At 41.3% G+C, this 25,149-nt stretch overlaps 1 protein-coding gene across 4 annotated transcripts in view; it reads right to left on the reverse strand.

Annotated features, from left to right (window-relative positions):
* RNF17 (ring finger protein 17) overlaps positions 1–25,149 on the reverse strand; it is a 238,012-nt gene that overhangs the window by 72,122 nt on the left and 140,741 nt on the right. For all 4 annotated transcript variants that reach the window (XM_042855146.2, XM_042855142.2, XM_008169321.4 and 1 more), the window contains 6 exons: positions 22,941–23,059; positions 22,040–22,130; positions 14,181–14,296; positions 9,048–9,355; positions 6,895–7,058; positions 430–549 (listed from right to left, as the gene is read on the reverse strand). In XM_042855146.2, coding sequence (XP_042711080.2) covers positions 430–549; positions 6,895–7,058; positions 9,048–9,355; positions 14,181–14,296; positions 22,040–22,130; positions 22,941–23,059 — 918 coding nt within the window. The remainder of the gene's footprint in view (positions 1–429; positions 550–6,894; positions 7,059–9,047; positions 9,356–14,180; positions 14,297–22,039; positions 22,131–22,940; positions 23,060–25,149) is intronic.

A 25,149-nucleotide genomic window follows, 5' to 3' on the forward strand; every position in this document is an offset into this window, starting at 1 on the left:
CAAGAGAGGCGCTGTACATTACTGATTTCCGCTGTCCTTCCATATGGTTGCTAGCTTAAGAGCCCAATTTTTTGAACCCATTTGTTATATATAGATTGAAACAGATTACAGAATTGCTTTAAACTAAACTATTTTGCTTTCCAATCCTACTATTAAATGAATCACTCATACTCTTTGTTTTTATGCAGCCTGTGAATACAAAATAATACAAAACTGCACTTAAATTACATATTTAGAATACAGAAAACAAAAGTCAATAATTTCATTCTTATAAGTGAATATCTGACACTACAAACTATCACTTTGAACTCAAAATGGAATTCCCAAATACTGGCTAGATGTACAAGAGTATCCTTTATTTCATGTAATATTAATTAGTATATTAATTTTAGTAACTACAAAAAGTCTTCAAATTTAGTGTTTACTCACTGGCACTGTTTTATAGAGCTGACATGGTATGCAAAATGTAGGTATGTCAGCATACAACGCAACTGGATAGAGATGACACTGAGGGATCTTCTCAATGTAGCCATAGTCCATGTACTGCACCTATATAAAATAAATAAAATGAAAAATTACTTTTCTAAAAATGCTGCTTTTTAGACAAAAAAAATCACTCTCTGGTCAACAGTCAATTTCTTTTCTCTAAAAACACATGGTGTCTCAGAGCTGGAGGTGACTGGGGTCAAAAAATAAGGGCCACCCATACCTTCTTCAGGCTGACGTAAAGGGGGAATCTCCGCAGACATATGTTGTTCCTGCCTTCATGGCTCCCTCCTTGAGAAATTTACGAATCCTAAGTTTCCTACATTGTTCAGTCTTACTCAGGAATGACCTGCAGATACTGCCCTTGGAAGGTACATGTGCTTCCCCTGAGTACTATAAACAGATGGTGTAGTCTGATCAGAATCATCTTGTGGCACTTATTGTAGCTTTTAAAGCCAGGGATTGCTAGCCTTCCCCCCCTTAACTATTGGAGGGTCAGGGGAACGAGGAGCATACGGTAACAGTTTCCTAGCAGAGCTGTTTTGGGAGTGGGGCAAGATAAGGAACCAGACCCCTCATAAGCTAGTTCCTAACTAACTGTAAGCAGAACTAAGAGGCTTTAACAATTTTAATAACTATTTACAGTGTGAAGTTAGAAAAAGTCAGCATGGACAATGAAGCTCTGTCCTAAAGCACGAACAGTAATAAAGAACTAAGATGGTAGCAGTCTGGCAGCCTTTATTCCCTTGGTGCAGAATATGAGCAAAGTGGGGGTGTACGCATGGATCACATAAACACTGCTAAAGAAGCTTCTCCAGTCCTGGGCACATGGAATATATGTACAATCTGAAGTACATTATACATAAGGATAAATGCTTGAAGAAGAACTGAATAGATAGCTCAGGCAAACTATCATTAAGACAAAGAGTCATGCCAAAAGATAGGGGGTCAGATAAAAGGAACATGCCTACTTGGAGAACATAAATTGAAACATAATAATAGTAATATCAGCAATTCATTCAGCATGTGGTCATTATGAAACATTTAACTTTTTAAAAATAGATTACTTATTTTGAAAAGGTGACCACATTCAAGAGAGGATGAAATCCATAAGTCAGTCATAATTACAAAGTTTCTATGCTCTTAGGAGAGCAGTTTTACTATTGCCAGCAAAATCAAAAAAGAAAATATTACTCACTCTGTGCAATAACTGTAGTTCTTCAAGAGGTGTCTCCTTATGAGTGCTCCATTTCAGATTCGTATATGCCTCTCATGCTCTCAACTGTAGATTTCTAGCTAGCAGTTCATTCAGCCCGTGCACTTATCCTATGCTTCCTCATGGCATACACCGAGGCTACACAAGGCTGTGTGGGTGAACCACCTTCAGTTCCTTCTCTACTCAGTCATCACCTAGAGCAGTGGCTCTCAACCTTTCCAAACTACTGTACCCCTTATCAGGAGTCTGATTTGTCTTGCATACCCCCAAGTTTAATCTCACTTAAAAAACTACCTGCTTACAAAATCAGACAAAAATGCAAAAAAGTGTCACAACATACTAATACTGAAAAATTGCTTACTTTCTCATTTTTATTATATAATTATAAAATTAATCAATTGGGATAATATTGTACTTACACTTCAATGTATAGTATATAGAGCAGTATAAACAAGTCATTGTATGAAATTTTAGTTTGTACTGACTTTGCTTGTGCTTTTTATATAGTCTGTTGAAAAATTAGGCAAATACCTAGATGAGTTGATGTGTACCCCAAGGGTACACATATCCCTGATTGAGAACCACTGCTCTAGAGAACAACCAAAAAAAGGGGAAGGAGGGTGGGTGGTGGAGCACCCATAGGGGAACACATCTCAAAGAACTTCAATTACTGAACAAGGTGAGTAACATTTCCTCCTTCTTCAAGTAGTGACCCTACAGGTGCTCCACTTTAGGTGATTTCTGAGCAGTATCCCTAAAAGTAAGGGGGAGGGGGAGGCTTTGGAACAGGATCTAGAATCGAAGGTAGTACTGCCAAGCCAAGTGGTGCATCAGATCTGATGGTATGGCGCAGAGCATAATGCTTTAAAAATGTATGGACTGAAGACCAGGTAGTGGCTCTACATATCTCAGATACTGGGACATTCTTCAAAAATTCAGCAGACGTTGCCTGCGATCTGGCTGAATGTGCTCTCTCCCCCTCCCCCAGCAGTGTCTTTCCCATCATCCCAGGGAGTAACTGCAGGCTTCTTGCTCCAGACACATCTCCCTTCTCCCAGGGAGTGCTCGTTGCCAGCTTCCAGGCTTATATAGGACCCGCCTCTTCCTGCCCAGCTGAGCCTGTTCTACTTAAATCCCTGCTTTCTTTCTCCAGATGCAGTCCAGGAAGTTAAATGGCCCACTTAGCCATCTTAAACCTTTCAGGCCTTGTGGGGGGTGAATACCACATCACAGGTCCCAAGATGGAGTGGGGTACTAATGTGGGGGAAGGGATTACTCAGACCCCTAATAAATCTGGATGATACTGGGTAAGCAAAAATGGAGAATCCCTCAACTTGGGAATGAAAGGCGGACATGGCAGCCAGGTGTACCCTGACCGAATGGATGGATAATCTAGATGTCTTCAGATCCTGCAGGTAGCTTGGGATGAGTGAAAGGGGAATTGATTCTGGACGCAGGTACTGACTGTAGTAGGAAGAGAACCTGATACATAAGCCCTTGTGTCAGTGGCCCGGTATGAGGCCTGGGCTAAAGTAGTAGTCAAAGCTTTGCTAACATAAAGCAAAGTCAGCAAGAGATAGGCTGTAAGCAGGAGTTAGGCTCTGCCTGTGTACACGCTCACAGGGCTTGGCAAGAACAGAGCTGGTATTGCAAAAACACACGCTTTCCTAAGAAAGACTCGGCACAGGACACTCACAAAAATACATTCCGGAAGCATGGTACCAGAACACCCCGATACCAAGTATGATACAACCTGCTCTCCCCCAAATATAACAGGAACACGCTGACCCATCTTAAAGACAAGGTCAGGATGACAGCATGATGGATAGAAATGTTTTGATTGAACCAACATGAACAAGGTGATGGGTGGCACCTAGGTATAACAGAGGGTGGCACACGGATATATTAGAGGGGCAATACGTAACTTGTTTGTATCGGTGTATAAAGAGATATTTCAGAGGGAGTGTTTTGGGCCAGCCGAGGGAGGAATGGAAAGTCCCACCATTCACTGAGCTGTGTCCACTGTCACTGGCATACATGTCTTAGACTAGGTCTATCCCCGATAGATTGATCGCTATCCGCCGATCCGGCGGAGAGTGAAGACGTGCCCTTAGTATCCTCAGAGTCTGCCAGGTGCTATTACCATACTTAGTCAACAGTAAACCTGGCTGTGTGCCTTCATGCCTTAATGGATCTTGTGGTCATTGAGTGGTTTACTCGAGGTCTGCTGTGCCAGCTACCTGTGAAGAGCCGGGGCGGCATACAGAGGGAATGCATGCAGCCGAACATCTATCAACACTGATGACCACACCAGTGGACAATCTCTTCCGTTTCTGTGGGTAAGTGGGGAGAAATGATGTTATTCTACTGTTTAATAACACCTGCTGTACCACCATAGAGCAGAAAATCTATATACCCAAGAACCATCCCGGAGCCACACCCTGAGGCACAGAACTGCCAGGCTGGGGTGTAGAGTGTGACCTGCATCCTGATACAGGATATGAGGAATGGTCTAGAGTGCTTGATCAACAGCTGGACACAGCTGACACAGGTAAGGGTATCAAGCTTGTCTCATCCAGGTAGGTACTATGAGGATCAGGTAGGACAAGGTCAGAGTTATCTTGTTCAGTGCTCTGGAATTAAGGGCATTGGGGGAAAAGGGACAGAATATACTTTTCTGCCACAGTAGAAGCAACACATCCCCCAGGGAGCAGTAACCCAAAGTCTCCCTTTAATAGAAGAGAAGGCACTTCCTGTTTTCAAAGGTGATGAAAAGATGGATCTCTGGCCATCCTTAACTCTGAAATATGCTATGGAGAACCTAAGGGTCCAGCTCCCATTTGTAGTCATGGGAGAAGTGTCTGTTGAGGGCATCAACAGTGGTGTTCCAGATGCCTGGAAAGCAAACTGCTGAGATCTGGATGTGGTGGCTATGAAACCAGTTCCAATGCTTTGTAGCTTCAGCACATAAGAATGCAGATCTTGCTCCTCCCTGCTTGTTGATGTAAAACTTGCAGCAGAACATATTGTTCGTCATGGCCTTGATTGTTTTGTCCCCAATGAGGGGCAGGAGATGAAGGGAAGGATTCCTAACCACCCTGAGCTCCAAAAAGCTTGATGTGGAGATTGGTCTCATGGGACTGTCCATCTGCCCTGAACCAAGAAGAGGTAGAGGTGGGAACCCCACATTAATCAGGATGTATCAGTCATTAGAGTCATTAATAGAGCTGAGTGACAGAAATGGACACCTGCACAGAGATGGAGTTGCTCCTTCCATTAGTTTAGAGAGTTCATTATGTACACTGTCACCCATTAGTCCAAAGCATTCCTGTCACAGAACAGACAATTCCTAACCAACCTGGGAAGCAGCAGAGCATAACTTTGCATGGATTGATCACAATGGTACAAGCTACCATATGGCCCAAGAGTTGAAGATAGATTCTTATTGTGGTTTGAGAGCTTCTCTGAATTCTCCCTACCAGTCCTGACAGAGTCACAAATCTGTCTAAAGGGAAGTACTCTCTGGCTGTCACGGAGTCCAGATATGTCCCTATAAACTGTATCCTTTGTACTGGTACTAATGTGGATTTCTTTACATTCAGCTGTAGACCCAACTCATGAAACAGAGCAAGAGCCTTCTGGGTTGACGATAACAGTGACTTGAAAGAATGGTCTTTGAGATACCGGAAGACAAGAATTATTCCCTTCCAAAGGTAAGCCGCAACTACTGCTAGAACCTTTGAAGATATCCTTAGGTTCCAAGGATAGGCTGAGCACTTGGTACTGGAAATGATCTTGGTCTATGATAAATTGTAGGTATTTCCAGTATGATGGGTGTATATTTATATGGATGTAAGAGTCTTGTAGGTCGAGGGATGAAAATCGGTCCCCTTCCTCTAGTGAAGTAATTATAGTAGCCAGTCACCATCCTGAACTTTTGGGGTTTCACAAATTTGTTCAGCTGTCTTAGATTGAAGATCGGCTTCCAACCGCCATCCTTCTTTGGTACTAGGAAGTATTGAGTAGAACCCTCTGCCCCTGCAAGGGAAAGGAATCAGTTCTACTGCTCCTAGCTGGAGGAGAGAGTCCACCTCTTGCCTTTGTAAAAGCTCGTGAGAAGGCTCCCTGAAGAGGGATGGGGAAGGGGAGGTGGAAGGGTGACTGGGCAACAAAATGGCAGATGAAATTCAGTGCTTACCAGTGCAAAGTAATACATACTGGAAAAATATAATTCCAAATACACATACAAAAGAATGGGGTCTAAATTAGCTGTTACTACTCAAGAAAGAGTCATTGAGGCTAGATCTCTGAAAATGTCTGCTTAATGTGCCAAGTATCAGGAGGTAGCCGTGTTAGTCTGTATCCACAAAATCCACCGGACTCCTTGTTGTTTTTGCTTAATGTGCAGCGCAGTGCAAAAAGCTAACAATGTTAGGAACCATTATGAAAGGGCTAGATAAGAGAAAACATCATAATACCACTATATAAATCCATGGTATACCCACATGCAGTTCGTTCACCTCATCTCAAAACAGGTATATTAGAATTGGAAAAAGTACAGGAAAGGGCAACAAAAATGATTAGAGGTATGGAATGCCTTACATAAGAGAAAAGATTAAAAAGACGGACTGTTCAGATTAGAAAAGCAATGACTAAAAGAGATATAATAAAGATCTACAAAATCATGAATGGTGTGGAGAAAGTAAGTGTTATTTACTCCTTCATATAAACACAAGAACTAGGGGCCACCCAATGAAATTAATAGGCAGCAGGTTTAAAACAAACAAGTATTTCTTCACACAATGCATACTCAACCTGTGAAATTTCTTGCCAGGGGATGTTGTGAAGACCAAAAGTATAATAGGGTTCCAAAAAGAATTAGATAAGTTCATGGAGGATAGGTCCATCAATGGCTATTAGCCAACATGGTTAGGGCTGCAACTCCATGCTCTGGGTGTCCCTAAACTTCCAACTGCCAGAAGTTGGGACTGGATGACATGGGATGGATCACTTGATAATTGCCCTGTTCTGAACATTCACTCAAGCATCTGGCACTGGCCACTGTTGGAAGACAGGATATTGGGCTAAATGAACCATTGGTTTGACCCATTGTGGCTAGTCTTGTGCTTTTATGAACAATCACTTATACCATTTGTCATAAAAGAAAAACAACAACAAAAAATCAAACTTACCCTGACAGTACCACCACCAACTTCTATAACTTTACCTCGATACCACATGGTATCCGATCCTCTTACAACACAAGCTTCTTCTTTTCTCCAACAATATGGTTCCAGAAGACCAAGACATTTGAAGTTATTTTGTATATCAGTCATCAATTTGTTTAGTTCATTTTCTGAATAAGAATTGGGTAAAAGAGAAAGTAAAATTCAAAAAATGGATTTCAGATTATTTATAGGGGCAAATAATTGTTTTAACCACTACACATATAGTTACTGTATACTAGGCTGGGGCTGTAGAACAATAATTTAAAGGTTAAACTATACAGCTTTTCACATTTTAATTTCCAAATATCTTCCACTAGGTTAGGAATCTTACCTATTGCAAGTCCTTATAATTCCATTGTGTTGGAATAATAGTGGCAAATATAGGGGTTATATTATGGAAAATATATTTTCCATATTTTAAACCATTTAACACTACCTAATGACAATGGCTGAAATAACTTCTAAGCCAAATTTCATACTTAGTTATACAAATTCTTAAAAGAAGAAAAAATTGCTATTAAATGTAAATAGGATTTACATTTTATCAGGATAAAACATGAAGTCTGGGTTGCAAAACCACATCCCTGAGGAAGTTACTGCTATTATTGAGAATATAAGGATAAATAGTCCAGGATTCTATCATGTTGGAAAGAAATCTAGGACTGCTTCCTTGTTTATTTGTAGAGTCTAACTGATTCCCAAACAGAGCTTAGAGTTCTCAATGACAAGGAAGTCAATACAGTAAACTTGTGGAGCTTCCTAACATACAGAAGAACTCTAGATGAACTGAAGAGGTATACAGGGGAGTCACACCTTACGCGGGGGTTAGGTTCTAAAGTCAGCGCGTAAGGCGAAAATTGCGTATAGACAAATGCTCATTGAGTGGAATGGCGGGCGGAATCGCCCGCACTACAGGTACAGTATTTAAATAGTTGTTTTTCTCTTTTTTTGTTTTGCCGAGCGTGTATAGTTAAAATCACATAAGTTAAATGCGCCTATGATGCAACTCCACTGTAGTTTCCAAAAGCGTTCAGAGTAAATTTTAGGCATGTAAGGCAGCAGTTGAAGAGAGAATATTACAGAAGCAACAACTAATTCTGTAACTGTATCTCTGAAATGAAGTATCTGAAAATAAGGCTTTGTGACTGCATATCACTGTAAACAAAACGAGGGGGGGAAGCTGATAAAATTCAAATGTGAGGCAGCAGCAATGAACAAAAAGAGAAAAAGAGTTCCAGAGGAAGTAGCAATGACTTTTTAGAGACTTACTTGAGACTAACAGGTTTCCCAAAAAGTCCCTGAATTGTTTTACATACAAGTCATATCAACTATTGCAAAAGAAACACAGAATCCTCAAATCTGGTCTGGGGGACTATCAATTTTACTTTACTTTATAAAATCTGTATTTCTAATTTTGTAATCTGCAAATATGATCTTTAATAACTGAACAAAAAATCTTTATTAAGACTACCAAGTGGTCAATTTTTTTGTAGCAAAGTGTTATCTGGACACTGGGCAGATTAAAATGGATTTCTAATAAGCAATCGACTAGTATTAATTAGAAATACGAAAGATACTGAGTCAATTAGGCTGGAATTTTCAAAGGCACCTAAAAGAATTAAGCACCTAACGCCTACTGAAAGTCATTGACATTTGGGCATATAACTACTTAAGGCTGGGATTTGCAAAGAGGCCTAAAACTTTAAGTTTCACCTGATATTCAAGATGCAGTGTTACAAAGTTAATTTTTTTCCCAAATGCAGCATGACAGCTACTACTCTATGTCTGTCCAATAGCACATATAAAGCACTCAAAGACTACTGTGAAGAGGGCAGTAAAAATCAGAAACAGAAATGTGTCTTTTGTAGAAGGTGTCATCTTCAGGGTTGTTGGGGGTGTGTGTGTGTGTGTGCGCGCGCGTGTGTGCGTGTTGTTTAAGCCACAAGGACTTTTAGTTTACAGATTACTTTTGCACAGATAACACATGGTCAAAAGGAACTTGTCACATCCAAAGAATGGCACCTTCAATGACCATGTATGCGCTAATACTGCCCTCCTAGCTCAGCATTAGCAACTGAACCATAAAAACATGTATTTATTGCAATTCAAAATCTTACCTAATGATTTGGGCACCATATAAATAGTTCCATCATCTCCAATACAGTTTATTATAGCCTGTAATTCTTTCATGTCAGGTATAATTGGAGGTTTATATGCTCCATCCATTCTTGATTTAAGCACTAGTTTCTTTGACTCATGTTCTTTAGGTTCATTAACAGAAAGAGTAACTTCTTTCTCTGGCACTAAACACTTTGGTGTACATTCAGTTTCTAGAATCAGCTCATTTAAGCATGGACTCTCTTGCTTCAAAGGAACTTCAAGAGGTTTCTCAGGATCTGCATCACTAATATCAATTTCATGAGTTCTATCAGATACAACACAAAATATATCAAAAGATGAAAACTCTGAAGCATGAAAGAGTAAGATAATCTAAAGAAAAATTATCTAAGTGTGAAATTATAACTATTCATTTTAACAAAACAGGTATCAAAATATACTTACTCCATCAGCATAAGTAACTGCAATGTACATTAGACTGTGATGCTGATAATATGTTCTATCACATGTAAATTTAAAATGCTAATTGTCTATAAAGTTTTCAGAAGAAAATGTAAGTTTTCTACACCTGGGGGGATTCTGCACCAAAATAAATAAATAAATAAAAATAATCTATCCATAATATTTTAAAATTCTGCATATTTTATTTGTCAAAATAACACAATATAATCACACCAGTTTCAATTATTTTGGTAATTTATTTCAAAAATACCTGTCCACAAGTATGGCTGTAACAATACAGACAATGAAAAAGATTCAGGAAATTTTTTTTGACAAATAAAGTCCTTACTAGGCATATTAATACAGAACTCTGAGCAGGGTGGATAAAAATCAATGATTTTAAAAAAATAAAATAAAAATCTATTTTTAATTTAAATCGGATTTTTTATTTAAATCATGTTTTTTTAATTAAGATATCTTTGAGCTATAATGTATCTCATCATGGAATAGGGATTATAAATTCTAATCCTGTAGTATGAGACAATATATTCATGCAATGTTTAAGAAAAGTTTTGTAAACGAGTTCCAATAGTTCATGGATTAGGGACCCAATCTTATGGGGTTCCAGGGGATTCTGTATAAATTATTTAGGTTAATCTTTCTATCTAGCCAATGAGACTCAGTGCTCAGTCTAGAAGATACCATCAGGGATGCTTAGTTTTGCAGTTCTCAAACTGTGGATTTGCATCTCCAGAGATAACATGCTTGTTAACAGCAAAAATGTTGATGGATGGGAGAAATAACAGACCTCAATCCTATTCTCCCTCTGCAAATTTGTGTACACAGAGTCAATCCCTTTCCCTTACCGCTCTCTAAAAGTGCAAAGTTTCAAAAAGTTCAATCAATAGAAGATTGTGGGGGGTGGAATAGAACTGGACAAGGAGAAGAAGTCTTGAGATAAATGTGAGAAGGGAGAGACACACAGTAGAAACAAAAGTGAAACTGTTTGAGCAGCATATTCCAGAAGTTCTGAGGTCTTTCTGAGTGTAGCCTTCATTGATTTCAGATCTCCCATACCATTCTCTCACTAGAAGAGAAAACCTATAATGGCAGCAGGCTGTAAAAGAGACCCAGTTTGGAAATATTTTAATACAGTTCCTCTACCTGTGGGTAAAACAGGCATGCGTGCAAAATGCAAACAGTGCAACAAAGTAATGCTAGTGTTCCTTCTCAGGAGAAAGCTGCGTTGAAGATGATGAAAGGAACATGTCTGAACATGCAGGATCTTCAGGTTGGTAAACTTTTTTATTTCACACTTCTTTCTTAAGGACTGCCTGTCTTCCTTCTGGACTATACTTGAATTCTCATGTTTGAGCAAAAAAGATAGTTGTTACTCTATGGTACTATCATTTTAGATGCAGTTGTGATAAAACACATAGCTGAATAGACAAATCTTCCTTTTACAATTTCACCTTTAAAGTACTGTCAGTGAATGCATTGAGTAACACTAAATGAGCAGTATGGTGGTAATAATTAAATAACTGCATTGACTTATTTTGTTTAGGAGAATTCATCCTCAACATACAGGTTTCTGAAGACTATCCACCTTCAAGATCACCATAATTTTCTATAGTTTCAGAGTTATCTGCCAATGATAGTGTTTCAATCACATCATGTATGTCATAGAGCCACAGTATATCACCTGTAGCAAAAAGAAAAAAAAAATCCATCATCCAGAAACAACCGTAGATACGTTTATGATAAGAACCAGCAGATTAAAAAAAGAAGTAACTGATGAAAAAATTGCCTGGTTTGTTTATGCAACCACTCTCCTTTCCGTATGATTGAGAACCCACACTTCATTAACATGGTTCAGTCATTAAGACCAGGATACAGTCCACCCAACTGAGCTGATGTCACAGGTAAATTGCTGGATAAAGTGTATGAAAGAGAAATTGAGCAGCGTGCAAAAGATCTAGAGGGTGAAATCGTTAACCCGAGTATTGATGGGTGGAGCAATGTCCACAATGATCTTGTTGTATGTGCTTGTGTGACAACAGAAGAAAGGAATGTCTTCCTTACAGAAAGATTTGATACATCAGGAAATGCACACAGAGCAGAATACTTACAAGAAGTAGCAGCAAAAAATAACAAACTGAAAAAAAATTCAAATGTCTAGTACGCAGCTTGGTCACAGACAATGCTGCAAATGTATCCAAGATGAGAAGAAATTTAGAAGAGAGTGAAGAGAGTCCCAAGCAAATAACATACGGTTGCACTGCTCATTTGATGAGCCTCTTAGCCAAAGACTTCAGTGGTTCCAGAAATAAAGGCTAATGTTGTTGAAATTGCAAAATACTTCTGTAACAATCACTTTGTAGCAGCTGCTCTGAAAAAAGTGGGAGGAACCAAGATGTGCGATGGAACTCAGTAGTGGACTGTTTTGATCACTATATCAAGAACTGGCCTAATCTGATGAACAATATTGTGAAAAAATAGATGGTACTGCCACAGCCCAAGTTCTCAACATTGGGCTTAAGTGAAATGTTGAACACGTGCTGAGTACCCGGAAGCCTATTTCTGTAGCCTTGAACAAAATGCAGGGAAATAGCTGTTTTATTGCTGACGCTGTTGAAATTTGGAAGGAACTGAGTGAGATCTTAAAAGAGAAATATGCAATGACAGAGTTAAATTATAAGCATTAAAAAAACGAATGGGACAAGCACTAGCTCCAGCTCATTTTCTTGCAAATATTCTCAGTACTCGGTACCAGGGTCAAACCTTAACTGCTGCTGAAGAGGAGATGGCTATGACATGGATATCAGCAATCATCCCCTTCATAATGCCAACTATAATAAACTTCAGAGCTAAGGGTGAACCATTCAAGAAATATATGTTTGCTGATGATGTTTTAAAGAAAGTCACACCAAGTGAACTGGAGGAAGTCACTTAAGAACTTGGATTCACAGACTGTTGAAGTGATAATCTCACTTTTAACAGCAGTAGCTTCTTCTGCCAGTGTAGAAAGAATATTTTCTTCCTTTGGACTAATTCATTGCAAATTGAGAAATCGTTTGGGACCTGAAAAAGCAGGAAAGCTCGTTTTTCTTTTCCAGATTATAAACAAACAGGAAAATGAAGGTGAAGATGACTGAGTTAGCTGCAGAAGCCAATATTTTAAGTTTCTCATGTTGACCTGGCTGACAGTTGATTTAATTTTTGTTTTTAAATATTTCATTTAACTATTTTAGTTAAAAATAATTTTAACAAAAACAGACCTGATTTTAAAAAACTTGAATGTTTAAATTCAAAAATTCATGCACTCGTTTTGTTAAAATATTATGTTTGCTGTTGAAGAAAAGAATCCAGAATACATAACGTTGTTTTAGTTAAATAAAACAATTTAAATGTCTGTCTGGTGATGTTCCTCTCCTAATAGAGCATGGCAAGAAAATCCTCCAAATATTAATGATTAACCTGTTGAACTGGAGATAGTTCACCTCCCAATGACTTCATAAATATCTGCTTCAATTACCTTTGGTAAATGAAGTAACCAAACAATCATTCATTTTCTGATATAGCTGTAAAACTACTCTGAAAAGTTTTCAAAATAAATCACTTTAAAAACATAGTGTGTACCTTCTAAAAACGAAACCTACATCTATCTCTGAGTTGTGAAGAATATGTATTAAGGTTATAACAACCAACAAGAATTCACTTTTATGTAGAAATCCATGATTAAATAGAGTCTTCCTGACTAATGATTTAAATCAAATCCACCCTGACTGAGTAATAATTCATTTAAACTACAATACAGAACCCTATTTTCCACACCACTCAGAAGCAGTGCAAAGGCTTGGGGGAGTGAGGGGTAATGGCGGAACTGAGGGAGAAGGATCCTTGATGTGAACTTGGAGGGTTGTTGGGTGTGGGTAGGAGAAGTATGGAACAGGCTTTTTTGGAGGGGTGGGGAGGGATTGTTAGGGAGCCTCCCTCATGCAGACCCTGATTAACCCCTAGCCTCTCCCACTCAGTCCCGCACATCTGCACCTGTCCCCACTCCCTCTAACTCCATGGGTCTCTGCAGCTTCCTCCCCCATCCCCATGTGACCCTGCAGCCCCACTTCACCGTTCCCAGGCTCAACAGTGTCATCCCACTAGCTCCTGAGCCCGCCCCCCAGTCTGTCCCCCCACCCTCCTACTAGCCATTCTGAACCCTAGTCTGTGATCCCCCCAGCAGCCCCAAGTACCCACTCTTTCCTAACCGGGCTCTGCAGGCAGTGTGCTGTGATGAATTCCTGGAGGAATTCTGCAATATGCACAGAATTTCCCCTCCCCCAGACAGAAAATACATTTCTGCCCCAGAAGTGATGCAGTTCTGCCTTTTCCCCAAAAGAAGCCACTGTGGTGCCAGAACAGCTGGCTGCATTCATGCTGCTAGCTGTTCTGGTGCCACAGTGGCCTCTGGTGGGCGAAAGGCGGAATTGCAGCACTTCTTGGGCAGAAATATACTTTCCGCGGAAAAAAATTCTGCAGGACACACGAATTTTGCGCATCTGCAGAATTTCCCCAGTAATAGTTTTTGTTTTGCTTACAAAAGTAACACAAATGCCAATCTGTATACGTCAACTTTGGAAGTAACCTAACCGAGAAGATCTGAAATAATGTAATATTAAAAAGAATATCCATACCTTTTGTTTCTGAAAGCCAGACCCTTTTTCATAAGATATTCAGAAATATCAATAAGCTGTCCTGCTTCATCACTGCAAAAAATTTTCACAGGTAGTGGTTCAGATCCATCATTTTCCTGAGAGGAATTTAAAATATGGAGGTTAATTACTGTAACTGGAAGTTGTTTGAGATCTCTTGTCCCTATCTGTATTCCACACGAGGTAACTATGAGCACCAGTGTCTGGAAATTCTTAATAGCAGCATCCGTTGACCCATACATGCTCTGTAGATCTCCTTATGCTCCCAACTCAGGGTATTAGAGTCAATGTGGGTCAACGCCTCTCCAGTTCCTCCTTTTACCACAATCCCACAGGATCTGAAGCAGAGGGGATGGAGAACAGGTAGTGGAATACAGATAGGGACCTCACAACTCAAAGAACTTCCAGTTACAGTTAGTAACTTCCATTTCGTCTTTGAATGATAGTCCCTATGTGTATTCCAAACGTGAGCGATTGTCAAGCAGTGTTCAGATTAGCGGTGGGCGTGAGAAAGTTGGTAGCAAAGATGTCTGCAGTGCTGCAGATTTCACCATTGTATCTGCAGTTGAGACATGAACTAAAGCATAACTTGTTGTGAATGTATAGATCGAGGTGGGCAAACTTTCTGACCTGAGGGCCACATCTGGGAATAGAAATTGTATGGTGAGCCATGAATGCTCACAACATTGGGGTTGGGGTGCGGGCTCTGGTTGGGGCCAGAGATGATGAGTTCAGGGTGAGGGAGAGGACTCCGGGCTAGGGAGTGGGGTGCAGGCTCCAGCTGGGGGTGCGGGCTCTGGGGTGGAGCTGGGGGATGAGGGTTTTGGGGTGTGGGAGGGTGTTCTGGGCTAGGACCAAGGGCTTCAGAGGGTGGGAGGGGGATCAGGGCTGGGGAGGGGGTTCGGAGGGCGAGAAGGGGTGCAGGCTCTGGCTCTGGGTGTGGGCTCTGGGGTGGGGCTGAGGCTGGGGGATTTGGGGTGTGGGAGGGTGCTCCAGGCTGGGATCAAGGGGTTTGGAGGACAGGAGAGGGATCAGGGCTGGGGCAGGGGGTTGGGGCGTGGGGAGAGCCTCAGGAGTGCAGGGTCCGGGCGGTGCTTACCTCTAGCGGTTCCCAGAAGCATGTCCCTGCTCTTGCTCCATGACTTCCGGGAGCCATGTGGAGCGTCCCTTGACCCTGTGCCCTGGCTGGAGTGCCAGAGCGTGGCAACCCCCAGATCCTGCTCCCCAGCAGGAGCTCAAGGGCAAGCTTAAAACAGCTCATGGGCCGTAGTATGCCCACCCCTGGTGTAGATGGAACTCCAGGTGTCCACCTTGTAAATGCCCTGCAGCGGAACATCATATAGGGATGCTGTGATTGCATGGAGTGAGATCTCGCCATTGTGGCAATAAAATCTGTGATTTCCTAATGGGTTTGGTTCTTTGTATGTAGAATGTCAGAGCATGCCAGACATCGAGAGAGTGAAATCCCTTGTCTTCAGCAGAAGCGGGGCGTTTAAGGACAAATACAATTAAGTGTATACTTTGTTTCTGAATTCCACATCAATCTTGGGGAAAAACTGGGGGTATATCCCAAGAGAAACCTCTTCTTTGTGGAAAATGGTTTAAGGAGAGTCCACCATGATGGCTCCAAGCTCGCTGACTCTCCTGGCTGAAGTGATATTTACTAAGAATGCTATCTTCATGAACAGGCGGGTCATGGAACATGTCAGCATGGGTTTGAAAGGGGGATCTGTGAGCATCAACAGGATGAAATTAAGGTCCCATTGAGGTGTAGGTTTGATCACTAGTGGGAAGGTACTGATTAGGTCTTTCATAAACCATACTGAAGCTGGATGAGTAAAGATGGGGAAGGCACTGATTGCTGCAAGGTGTACTTGCAACAGACCAATAGAGACCTTAGGACTTCAGGGACAGGAGATAGTCTAGGACAACCGAGATCCTTGCGGTGGCTGAAGAATATTGGTGGAGTTGTGCCCAGACCAAAAAAGCATCTCCATTTGACCAGACAGCAGGTTCTAGAAAAATATTTTCTACTTTTGTTGAGGACAGTCTGAACAGGGGCCAAGCATGAGCATTCTATTTCCAAAGCCCATTCAAACACCAGGCGGAGAGAGCCCAGTCAGGGATGCTTCATTCTCCCCACCCCACCCTGGATTAGGAAGTCTGGGAAAGGGTGGATCCTAATTGAAGAACAGGCCAACATTGTTAGAAGTTCTGTGAACCAGAATTGTCTGGTTCTGTCATGACTAAGGCTGCGAGTCTGTCATGGAGGTCACGGAAGTCACAGATTCGTGACTTTCTGGGACCTCCGTGACTTCTGCAGCGGCCAGTGAAACTGGCGATGGTCATATGGCAGAGATGGCAAGGAAGGAGTGACCACTTCATCTGGGAATGATGAAGAGACACCCGTTGGAACTGTTGGTACCTCTGGCTCCAAGTCCACCTCCTCCTCCTTGTACACCAACAGATCTGGTTGGCAGGAGGGACAGGAGCATCACAACTCTCAAGAAGAATCTGGATGCCTGCCATAAGGATCCTACTGACTCCAATGAGGCCAAAAAGAGGGATCAGCTGGTTGTGGGGGATCACAGGAGAATCAGTACCAGAGGTCCCTGGAGGGTCATACCTGAAGGAATAGAGAACATGACTCCTTGACTGTCTCTGAAGAGATACTAGAGCAGCTATCCCCACTGACTCATTTGAATCCGAAAACTGCTCCATCAGTAGGAACGGGGATGTTGGTACTGAAGCACTCCTACCAGATGGGATGTCCTGGGATACCAATGTAGGCTCCTCCTCCAGAGTAATAAAATTCCTCAGAAGAGCCAGGCCAGATAGAAGTGGAGACTGTGAACAAAGGAGGAATATATCCTCCAGTGGTAAGTAAGTCTCCATACGCCATGATGTCTGAGGGGTTCAGGCTGTCAAGCCAGATGGATTGGGTGCATCTACAGCAGCTCGATGGTCTTCACATGAACAAAGTGGTACCAACGATGGGCCTGGACCAGCGCATGTGGGGTGAACTGGCAAATGTCTGTCCTTATGCTTCAGTATCAACGTGATCGATGGAACCGGCAGATCTTTCTTTTTACGTGATTTGTCCTCCAACTTGGAGGTCTTTAGCAGAGCTGGTTTGTTAGGTTTTGATCATGTCTCACTCAACCTGTACAGGCTCGGAAGGAAAGCAAGTCTCTTATGCACAGTCCTTGATGGGGCGGGGGGAGGGATGTCTGTCCTTATACCTATCAGATTACTCTCTACTCTCACGGGAAGTTCTGGATGACAAGTCCTTGGGCTTAGGCACTAGCAACTCCGTTCCCAAGCACATGTTTGAAAGGGCTCTGCTGGTTAGCTGAAGCCGATGTACAGGGGATCTCCCTGCCCCAGATCAGAGAGGGGCTTCATGGGTTTCTCAAGAGAAGCTCCTGGAGTTCTTGAGTTCTGGGTGAGAAAGAGCAACAGATACTGCACTTTGCAGAGATATGCACCTCACCCAGACAGTAGAGGCGGCGCTGATATTAGTCATTGATGGAGAAGTAGGGAGGGCAAGAGATGCAATTCTTGAATCCCGGGGCTCTGGGCATTGTCCTGGATCCAGGGAGGGTTCCTCAATCAGGGAGAAGGAAAACTCTCTATACTAACTATACTATGAACTTTAACTATTAAGCTAAGAAATATAACTATTTACAAATGTCTTTACAGGTTGTACAGAGAGTTGAAGGAGGACACAATTCTGACTCAGGTTGCGTGGTGGTAAGGAAGAACTGGAGAGGCATCGACCTGCACTGACTCTTATACCCTCTGTTGGGAGCACGAGGAGATCGATGGCGCAAGTGCAGACAAACTGACAGTGCTTTGAAGAATTTCCGGACTCAGGTGCATGGCACACATGCATACCCTATGTATGGAATCCACATAGGGACCATCGCTGGAAGAAGAGTGTTTGTTATGCAACACACATCCAATTAAAACCTTACATTTTCTTAAATACTTCCTTTTTTCAGTTTTTACTCTTTACATGTCATATTAGCAGCCTGCCTAGCCCTTTTGCAGAGGGCACTGCTCCCTATTGCAACCATTCATGACTTCTTCATATCTTGCTCTCTTCAGCTCCTGGCTGTCACAGAGACAGAGACCTGGATCTGTTCTGACACTGCCTCTTGCAGCTGTCATCTCTTAGGGAGGCCACTCATATGCTCCACCCTGGCTCAGACCAGGATGTGGATGTTAGACTTCCCCTCTACCATTCCTGTTGCTTCCAATCCCTCCTTTTTCTTCCCTTTCCACCTCTTTCGAGCAGCACTGCATCTGACTAGTTCCCATTAGTCTTCCCCTCAGATTTTGACTCCTGGCTCTCTCTCCACCCCCCCTCCCACACTCATCCTTGGTCATTTCAACTTCCATATTGACAATCCATTTGAGCCCTTAGCTGCATGTTTTTTTGCCCACACTTCATTTGACCTGCAGCCCTGATTCAACTCGCTGACTCATGAAAACAGCCATTCACTTGACTTGGTCTTCATCAATCACTGCTTTTTCTCTCTCTGAGCCTTCTGTTGCTGAGTTCCCTCTCCCTGATCATCACTTGGTCTCTATCAGCACACCCATCAGCCCCCCTCCCCATACACCCTGTCACTAGGCCTTTTGATGATCCAGCACTGATGACTTCTTGTCTGCCCTCAGCCCTCTCTTTCCTTTCTTCCCTGAATATAGTTGCTGATTCCCTCCATTGCTCATGATAGCGTACTGCTGACTCATTAGCTTCCTCCCACCCTGGCTAACCCCCAGCCCAGTACACTACCAACACTGCTCCTGTTCTCATGCTGTAGAGCATCTCTGGTGGAAATCCTAAGACCCTGCTGACTTCTTCAGTTACATATTTGTTCTCTCCTTTTTCAGTTCTGCTGTCTTTCTAGCTAAACAATTCTACTTCTCCAATGTAATTGATTCCCACGCGCACAATCCCAGACACCTTTTTACTACCTTTGACTCATCCTCAACCTTCTCTCCCTCCAGTTCTCTGTCTGCACAGGATCACACCAATTTTTTCTAAGAGAAAAATGACAGACTACACTGTGACCTTCCCCCTTCTCAACCCTCTCCTTCTCCTCAGTCAGACACAAATTAATCTTCAGCTTTCTTCCTTTAACCCCTCTACTTGCTCCAGTGACCCCATCCCATCTCCCTCATGCTCATTCTCATCGCCATCCCTTACTCTTCTCCTTACCCTCTCACTCTCCTCCAGCTCTTTTCCCTCACAGTACAAACATATTTTAGTCTCTCCCATCTTAAAAAAAAAATCCTTGACCCCACTTACCTCTCCAAGTACTACCCCATCTACCTTTCATCCCTAAGCTCATTGAATGTGCTGTTTATAATTGTTGTCTGGAGTTCCTCTTTTCTGATTCCACCCTAGACCCTTTCCAATTCAGCTTCTGCTTCTTGTACTCAACTGAAACTGATCTTACAATCTCTAATGACCTCTTCTTAGCAAAATCTCAGAAGCAGTATTCCATCCTCATTCTCCATGACTGGTCAGCTGCTTTCACCACAGTTGACCAGGCACCTCTTCTTGAAATCTTTTCCTCCCTTGGCTTCCATGACTGTCCTCTCCTGGCTTTCCTATTACCTCTTTAATCATTCCTTCAGCCTAGCCTTTGGAAGATCCTCCTCATCCCTCTAACAATAAACTTTCTGTGGTTGTTCCACAGGGCTCTATACTTGGTCCCTTTCTCTTTTTCCTCTACACATTATGTCTTGATAAATTGGTTTGCAGGGGAAAATACCATCTCTACATTTAAAGCTCACAGCTCTACCTCTCTATTTCAAACCTGTCTCCTTGGCCTGTCTCTGACATCTCAAGCTCAACATGATTAAAAACAGAGCTCTTAATCTTTTTCCTCCCAGCCTCCCTGCTACCTCCTTTCTTGATCATTGCTTGTCACTCAGGTAACCAACCTAGGTGTCATCTTCAAGTTGGACCTCACCATAGGTCCTCATATTCAGGCTATGTATCTAACTCATCTCTTAGAAATGGACTTTCCTATCCACCCACACAGCTAAGACTCTTGTTCGGGCTCTCAGATTCTTGTGTCTTGATTATTGCAATATCCTTTTCTCTGGGCTTGACAAATACAATACAAATTTGCCCCACTCATATCCATTCAAAATGATGCTACAAAGGTCATTTTCTTAGCCTTTTGCTTTGACTATCTCACCCTCCTCTTTGCACCCGTCCACTGGCTCCTCTTTCTCAATCTTATCACATAAGCTACTTGTCTTCACTTCCACATAAGCTATTTGTCTTCACTTCCAAGGCCCTTCATGACCTATCCACACGCTACCCATCATCTCTCATTCAGTAAACAAAGATCAACTCCCAACTCCAATTAGCTCATGATGCCAGTTACCAATGTCCACTTGTTACATTTTCAAATAAGCACCTTTGTGCTTTTTCCCATGCTGACCCTCACTCTTGGGAGGAACTCCCCATGAACATCCACAAAGCCACCTCATTGTTTTCCTTCAAATCACTCTCAAACTCTTTTGCTGAGATACGTACAAAATATTTGACAACTGTTAGGTTGCTGGTGTGCCGAGACTTCTGTCTATCATTCTTCCCAATATTATCTCATTGTTTCCTTGTACTCTCCCATCTGTCTGTACCCATCTGCTGTCTCTCATCTCAGACTTAGATTATAAACTCTTTTGTTCGGCTTATACAGTGCTTAGAACTATGGGATCCAGGCCTCCAAGGCACTACAGTAATACAAATATTGCTATTCTTAATAATAGCAAACAAAATATATTCTTGACCTCTGTGGCTACCTGGGCTTTCCAAAGCAGTCAATGATCCTACAACATGATCTTCAAGTTGCAAACCTGAGTCAAGTAAACTCACTCAGAGGGCTGATAAAATGTTTACTGTCTAATCTGGTTGCTTCTGCAACCTACAAGTATAATCTTTGTTTTAATCTGATAAATGACTACACAACCTAGTGCTCTTCAACAGCCTCTCTCTTAGGTCAAACACTGGGAAAGCTGATCAACAGCTATGTTGACAACTGTATTTCATTCACATTCTAAACGCACTATAGCCCACACCACCTCACTAGCTCTGCATTAAACTTGTACATATGACTGGCAGGAGGGGTTACAGAGTAGAACCCTGCCTTTCTCTATAGCAAAGATTACTTGGATAGACTATCAGATACCCACTACTCCTCTCTGGTTTCTCTCAGAAGAATGGAACTACTCAAGGGAAACCCTATCATGCCTGGGTCTGCAGATGTATCAGTGATCTCAAAGGCTTAAACAAAAAGTAACCCAAAATATTTGCATTACATATACTGCTAGCAAGGGTCAAGCACCAACATAATATCCATGCCATATTCAGGTCTAAAACCTGCTGTCAAGTGTAAAGGAAATCTCAAACTCAAATATTGCCACAAGGTCCTTGCTACAATTTGATAACAGTGTTTACTAAAATGGGATAGGGCCATAACTGTTGAGACTGTCAGCTTCAAGAAAATGTTATGCCATTGCTAAGGAGCTAATACAGCCTTAAGAGAACTGAATATTTTGTATTCCCAGATATATGTATGAACGATCAATAGCAGACCAAACATATCCCAGTTTGACTAAACGATCTAGAAAGGACATAGGTTCAAACTTCAAGATATATCCTGAAATAGCAGCTTTAGTGAGCAACAATGAACAAAACTAAAGTAGAAATGACAGCACATTTGTCTCCACCAGGTATGTTTCTGCAATCACAGACTGATAATCTGTACAAATTACAGGCAGGAATGTTATGTATATTTCTTATTTTGATTAAAGACCTGTATGATGATGTTTGCTATAGCTCCGGTGAGGTAATAGGAGATACAATCACAAGCTGTTGCTGTCCATTGCTTGCTCCCACCAGCTGGTCTAAAATGGAACAAATTAAATTCTGTTTTAGTAAAATAGAGAATACGATTTTAATAAAGGTCAAGGTTTGCATATAAAAAAAACCTACCCACCAGCAAGACTGAAAAACTATCAAACCGCCCTTTTTAAGAAAAAAAATTATCCCACACAGTCAACTAAAAAGGAAGAGAAACAATAGTACCAGCTGCTCCAGGATCAAAAAGCATTGTTAGATTTTAAAGAGGAACACTAAAGTAGATTAAGATGGTCTCAAAAATAGAGAGATTTTGCAATATTTTATTAGGAAATGCACTTCAGAAATCCTTTAGAGACAGCTATATTAATGCAAGGTTAGATTTTCCCTCATTATTACAGGACACATTAGTTGAAATGTATCCGGTGGTTCCCCTCTCTCTCCAGAGGTGGCATAGCTTACTCACTTGGGTAATGGGTGTTTGGCCTTCTCTCCCAATTCCTACAGCCTACAAGAGAAAAGAATCCTTCTGTCCCCCACCAACAGACCAGGAAAGGAAAGCCAAAATCCTCCCCTCATATTTCCAAAAGATCCAGTTACTAAGTTGCCTAGGAAGACCAAACTTTAAGTACAGATAAGAAGCAAGCCAGGGGAGCCAAGAAAACAAAGCATCTGTTCCCCCTGCCCTGTCCTGCAGCATGTCCAAAACTTAGTCCAAATCAAAGAACCTTTCCATCCACATCACAGTTTATGCTTTACTTGTATATGATCGGACATTAAAAAATACTTCATTAAAAAATTACAATGGCCCTCCCACTATCTTACAGCATTATTCCAATATACAAGGAATAAATTACCTTATATCTACCAGGGAGCACTCCAGTGCTAGTGCCCTAATTGGCTTCAGCTTTTCATCAAGATTTCTTAAACAATTGATGTTCACTATTTCTTTAGTACCAAAATCACACAACACTACCTGTGAAAGATAAAAGATCTGAAAAAAAGTTCTGAAAAAAAAAAAGATGAAATTCTCAACATAAACAGGATATATCCTCTTCTAAAACAAATGACATACCATGTATACAAATAAACTACAAAGGAATTTAAATACGTAAGTGAACAAAAATCAGAAAGGAAATCTAGACAATGGTTTTAAGAGAATATGAAGTATTTTCAAATATGAGGATAGGATGTATATGTAAGCTAAGAGGTCTGCTGGTCAAGAACCATTTTTTTTAAAATATTTTTAATTCCATCACATGCAATTTACTCTGCACTAGACTTGTGCTTCCCCAAATGTCCATTTTCTGAAGATGCTGTAAGTCTCTCCATTCATCAGACAATCATAAATGCCAGACTCCTATCTTCAAGGAGAGTTCCCATCTGCTCAGGTTTTACTGGAGATCTGACTGGCCTGATCCTCAAGTTTTTAAGGATAGCTCTGTTTCCCTCCATCCCCACTGAAGAGGTTGGCCTGGGCCACTGAATGCAGCAACTCCTGTATTGCAGGTCTGTTATACTATCACGAGAATCAGTGATCTGAGTAGAGTACTTGTGGCACCTTAGAGACTAACAAATTTATTAGAGCATCAATTTGTTAGTCTCTAAGGTGCCACAAGTACTCCTGTTCTTTTTGCGGATACAGACTAACACGGCTGCTACTCTGAAAAGTGATCTGAGTGTCAATGATCAATACTCATCTTTCACTGCCTTTTCTTAGCTCTTGTGTACAATTAAGTTTTGCCGGTTTAACTATGCTGGTATAGTTAAAGTGCCTAGTTCCCTACCCCAGTGCAGATGCAATTATACTGGTATTAATTATTTCAGTTTGGGAAGTGCCTATCAGCCTCCTTTACACCAGAGTAACGGTGTCTACACTAGGGCTTTTACCAGGAAAGCTATGTTAGAAAAAAATTACACCCCCAGTAACTCAGCATAGACCAGCCCTTAAAGAGATACGAGTGTGATGAAACAAGCACCAACATAGAATCATAGATTAGGGTTGGAAGAGACCTCAGGAGGTCATCTAGTCCAACACCCTGCTCAAGCAGGACCAACACCAACTACAGTGGTAAAGGAGGTCTTTGTCACAGACACCATTTCTTACATTTTTATGAGTAGGGGTAAGAAACAAGAGAAGCATGCAGAGCCCTATTTCAGCTTCCAATCAGCAAGCAATAGGGGTGTGGTCAGAAAAATAAGAAATGGCTTGATGGAATTTAAGAGAAACCAGGAGCGAGGTATCTGCACGACCACAAAAACTATCCTACTTTACAGATGTTAGTAAGTAGCTCTATATTGCAAAATAACTCACCTTCTTTTCTTCATATTCACTGCATGGGTGATTCCTATTAATCGCGCGATAAAAAAATTAATTGCGCAATTAATCGTACTGTTGAACAATAATAGAATACCATTTATTTAAATATTTGTGGATGTTTTTTACATTTTCAAATATATTGATTTCAGGTACAAACACAATACAAAGTGCACAGTACTCACTTTATATTTATTTTTGATTACAAATATTAGCACTGTAAAAAAAAAGTATTTTTCAATTCACCTAATACAAGCACTGTAGTGCAATTGCTTTATCATGAAAGTTGAACTTACAAATGTAGAATTATGTTAAAAAAAACTGCATTAAAAAATAAAACAATGTAAAATTTTAGAGCCTGCAATTCCACTTAGTCCTACTTCTTTTTAAGCCAATCACTCAGACAAACAAGTTTGTTTACATTTGCAGGAGATGATACTGCCTGGTCCTTGTTTACAATCTCACCTGACAGTGAGAACAAGCATTCAATTGGCACCGTTGTAGCCGGAATCACAAGATTAATTTACGTGCCAGATGCACTAAAGATTCATAAGTCCCTTCATGCTTCAACCACCATTCCAGGGGACATGCAACCATAAAATCATAGAAGATTAGGGTTGGAAGAGACCTCAGGAGGTCATCTAGTCCAACCTCCTGCTCAAAGCAGGACCAACCCCAACTAAATCATCCCAGCCAGGGCTTTGTCAAGCCAGGCCTTAAAAACCTCTAAGGATGGAGATTCCACCACC

The sequence above is a fragment of the Chrysemys picta genome, chromosome 1 (genome assembly GCF_011386835.1).
Source record: "Chrysemys picta bellii isolate R12L10 chromosome 1, ASM1138683v2, whole genome shotgun sequence".
Taxonomy (NCBI): Eukaryota; Metazoa; Chordata; order Testudines; family Emydidae; genus Chrysemys; species Chrysemys picta.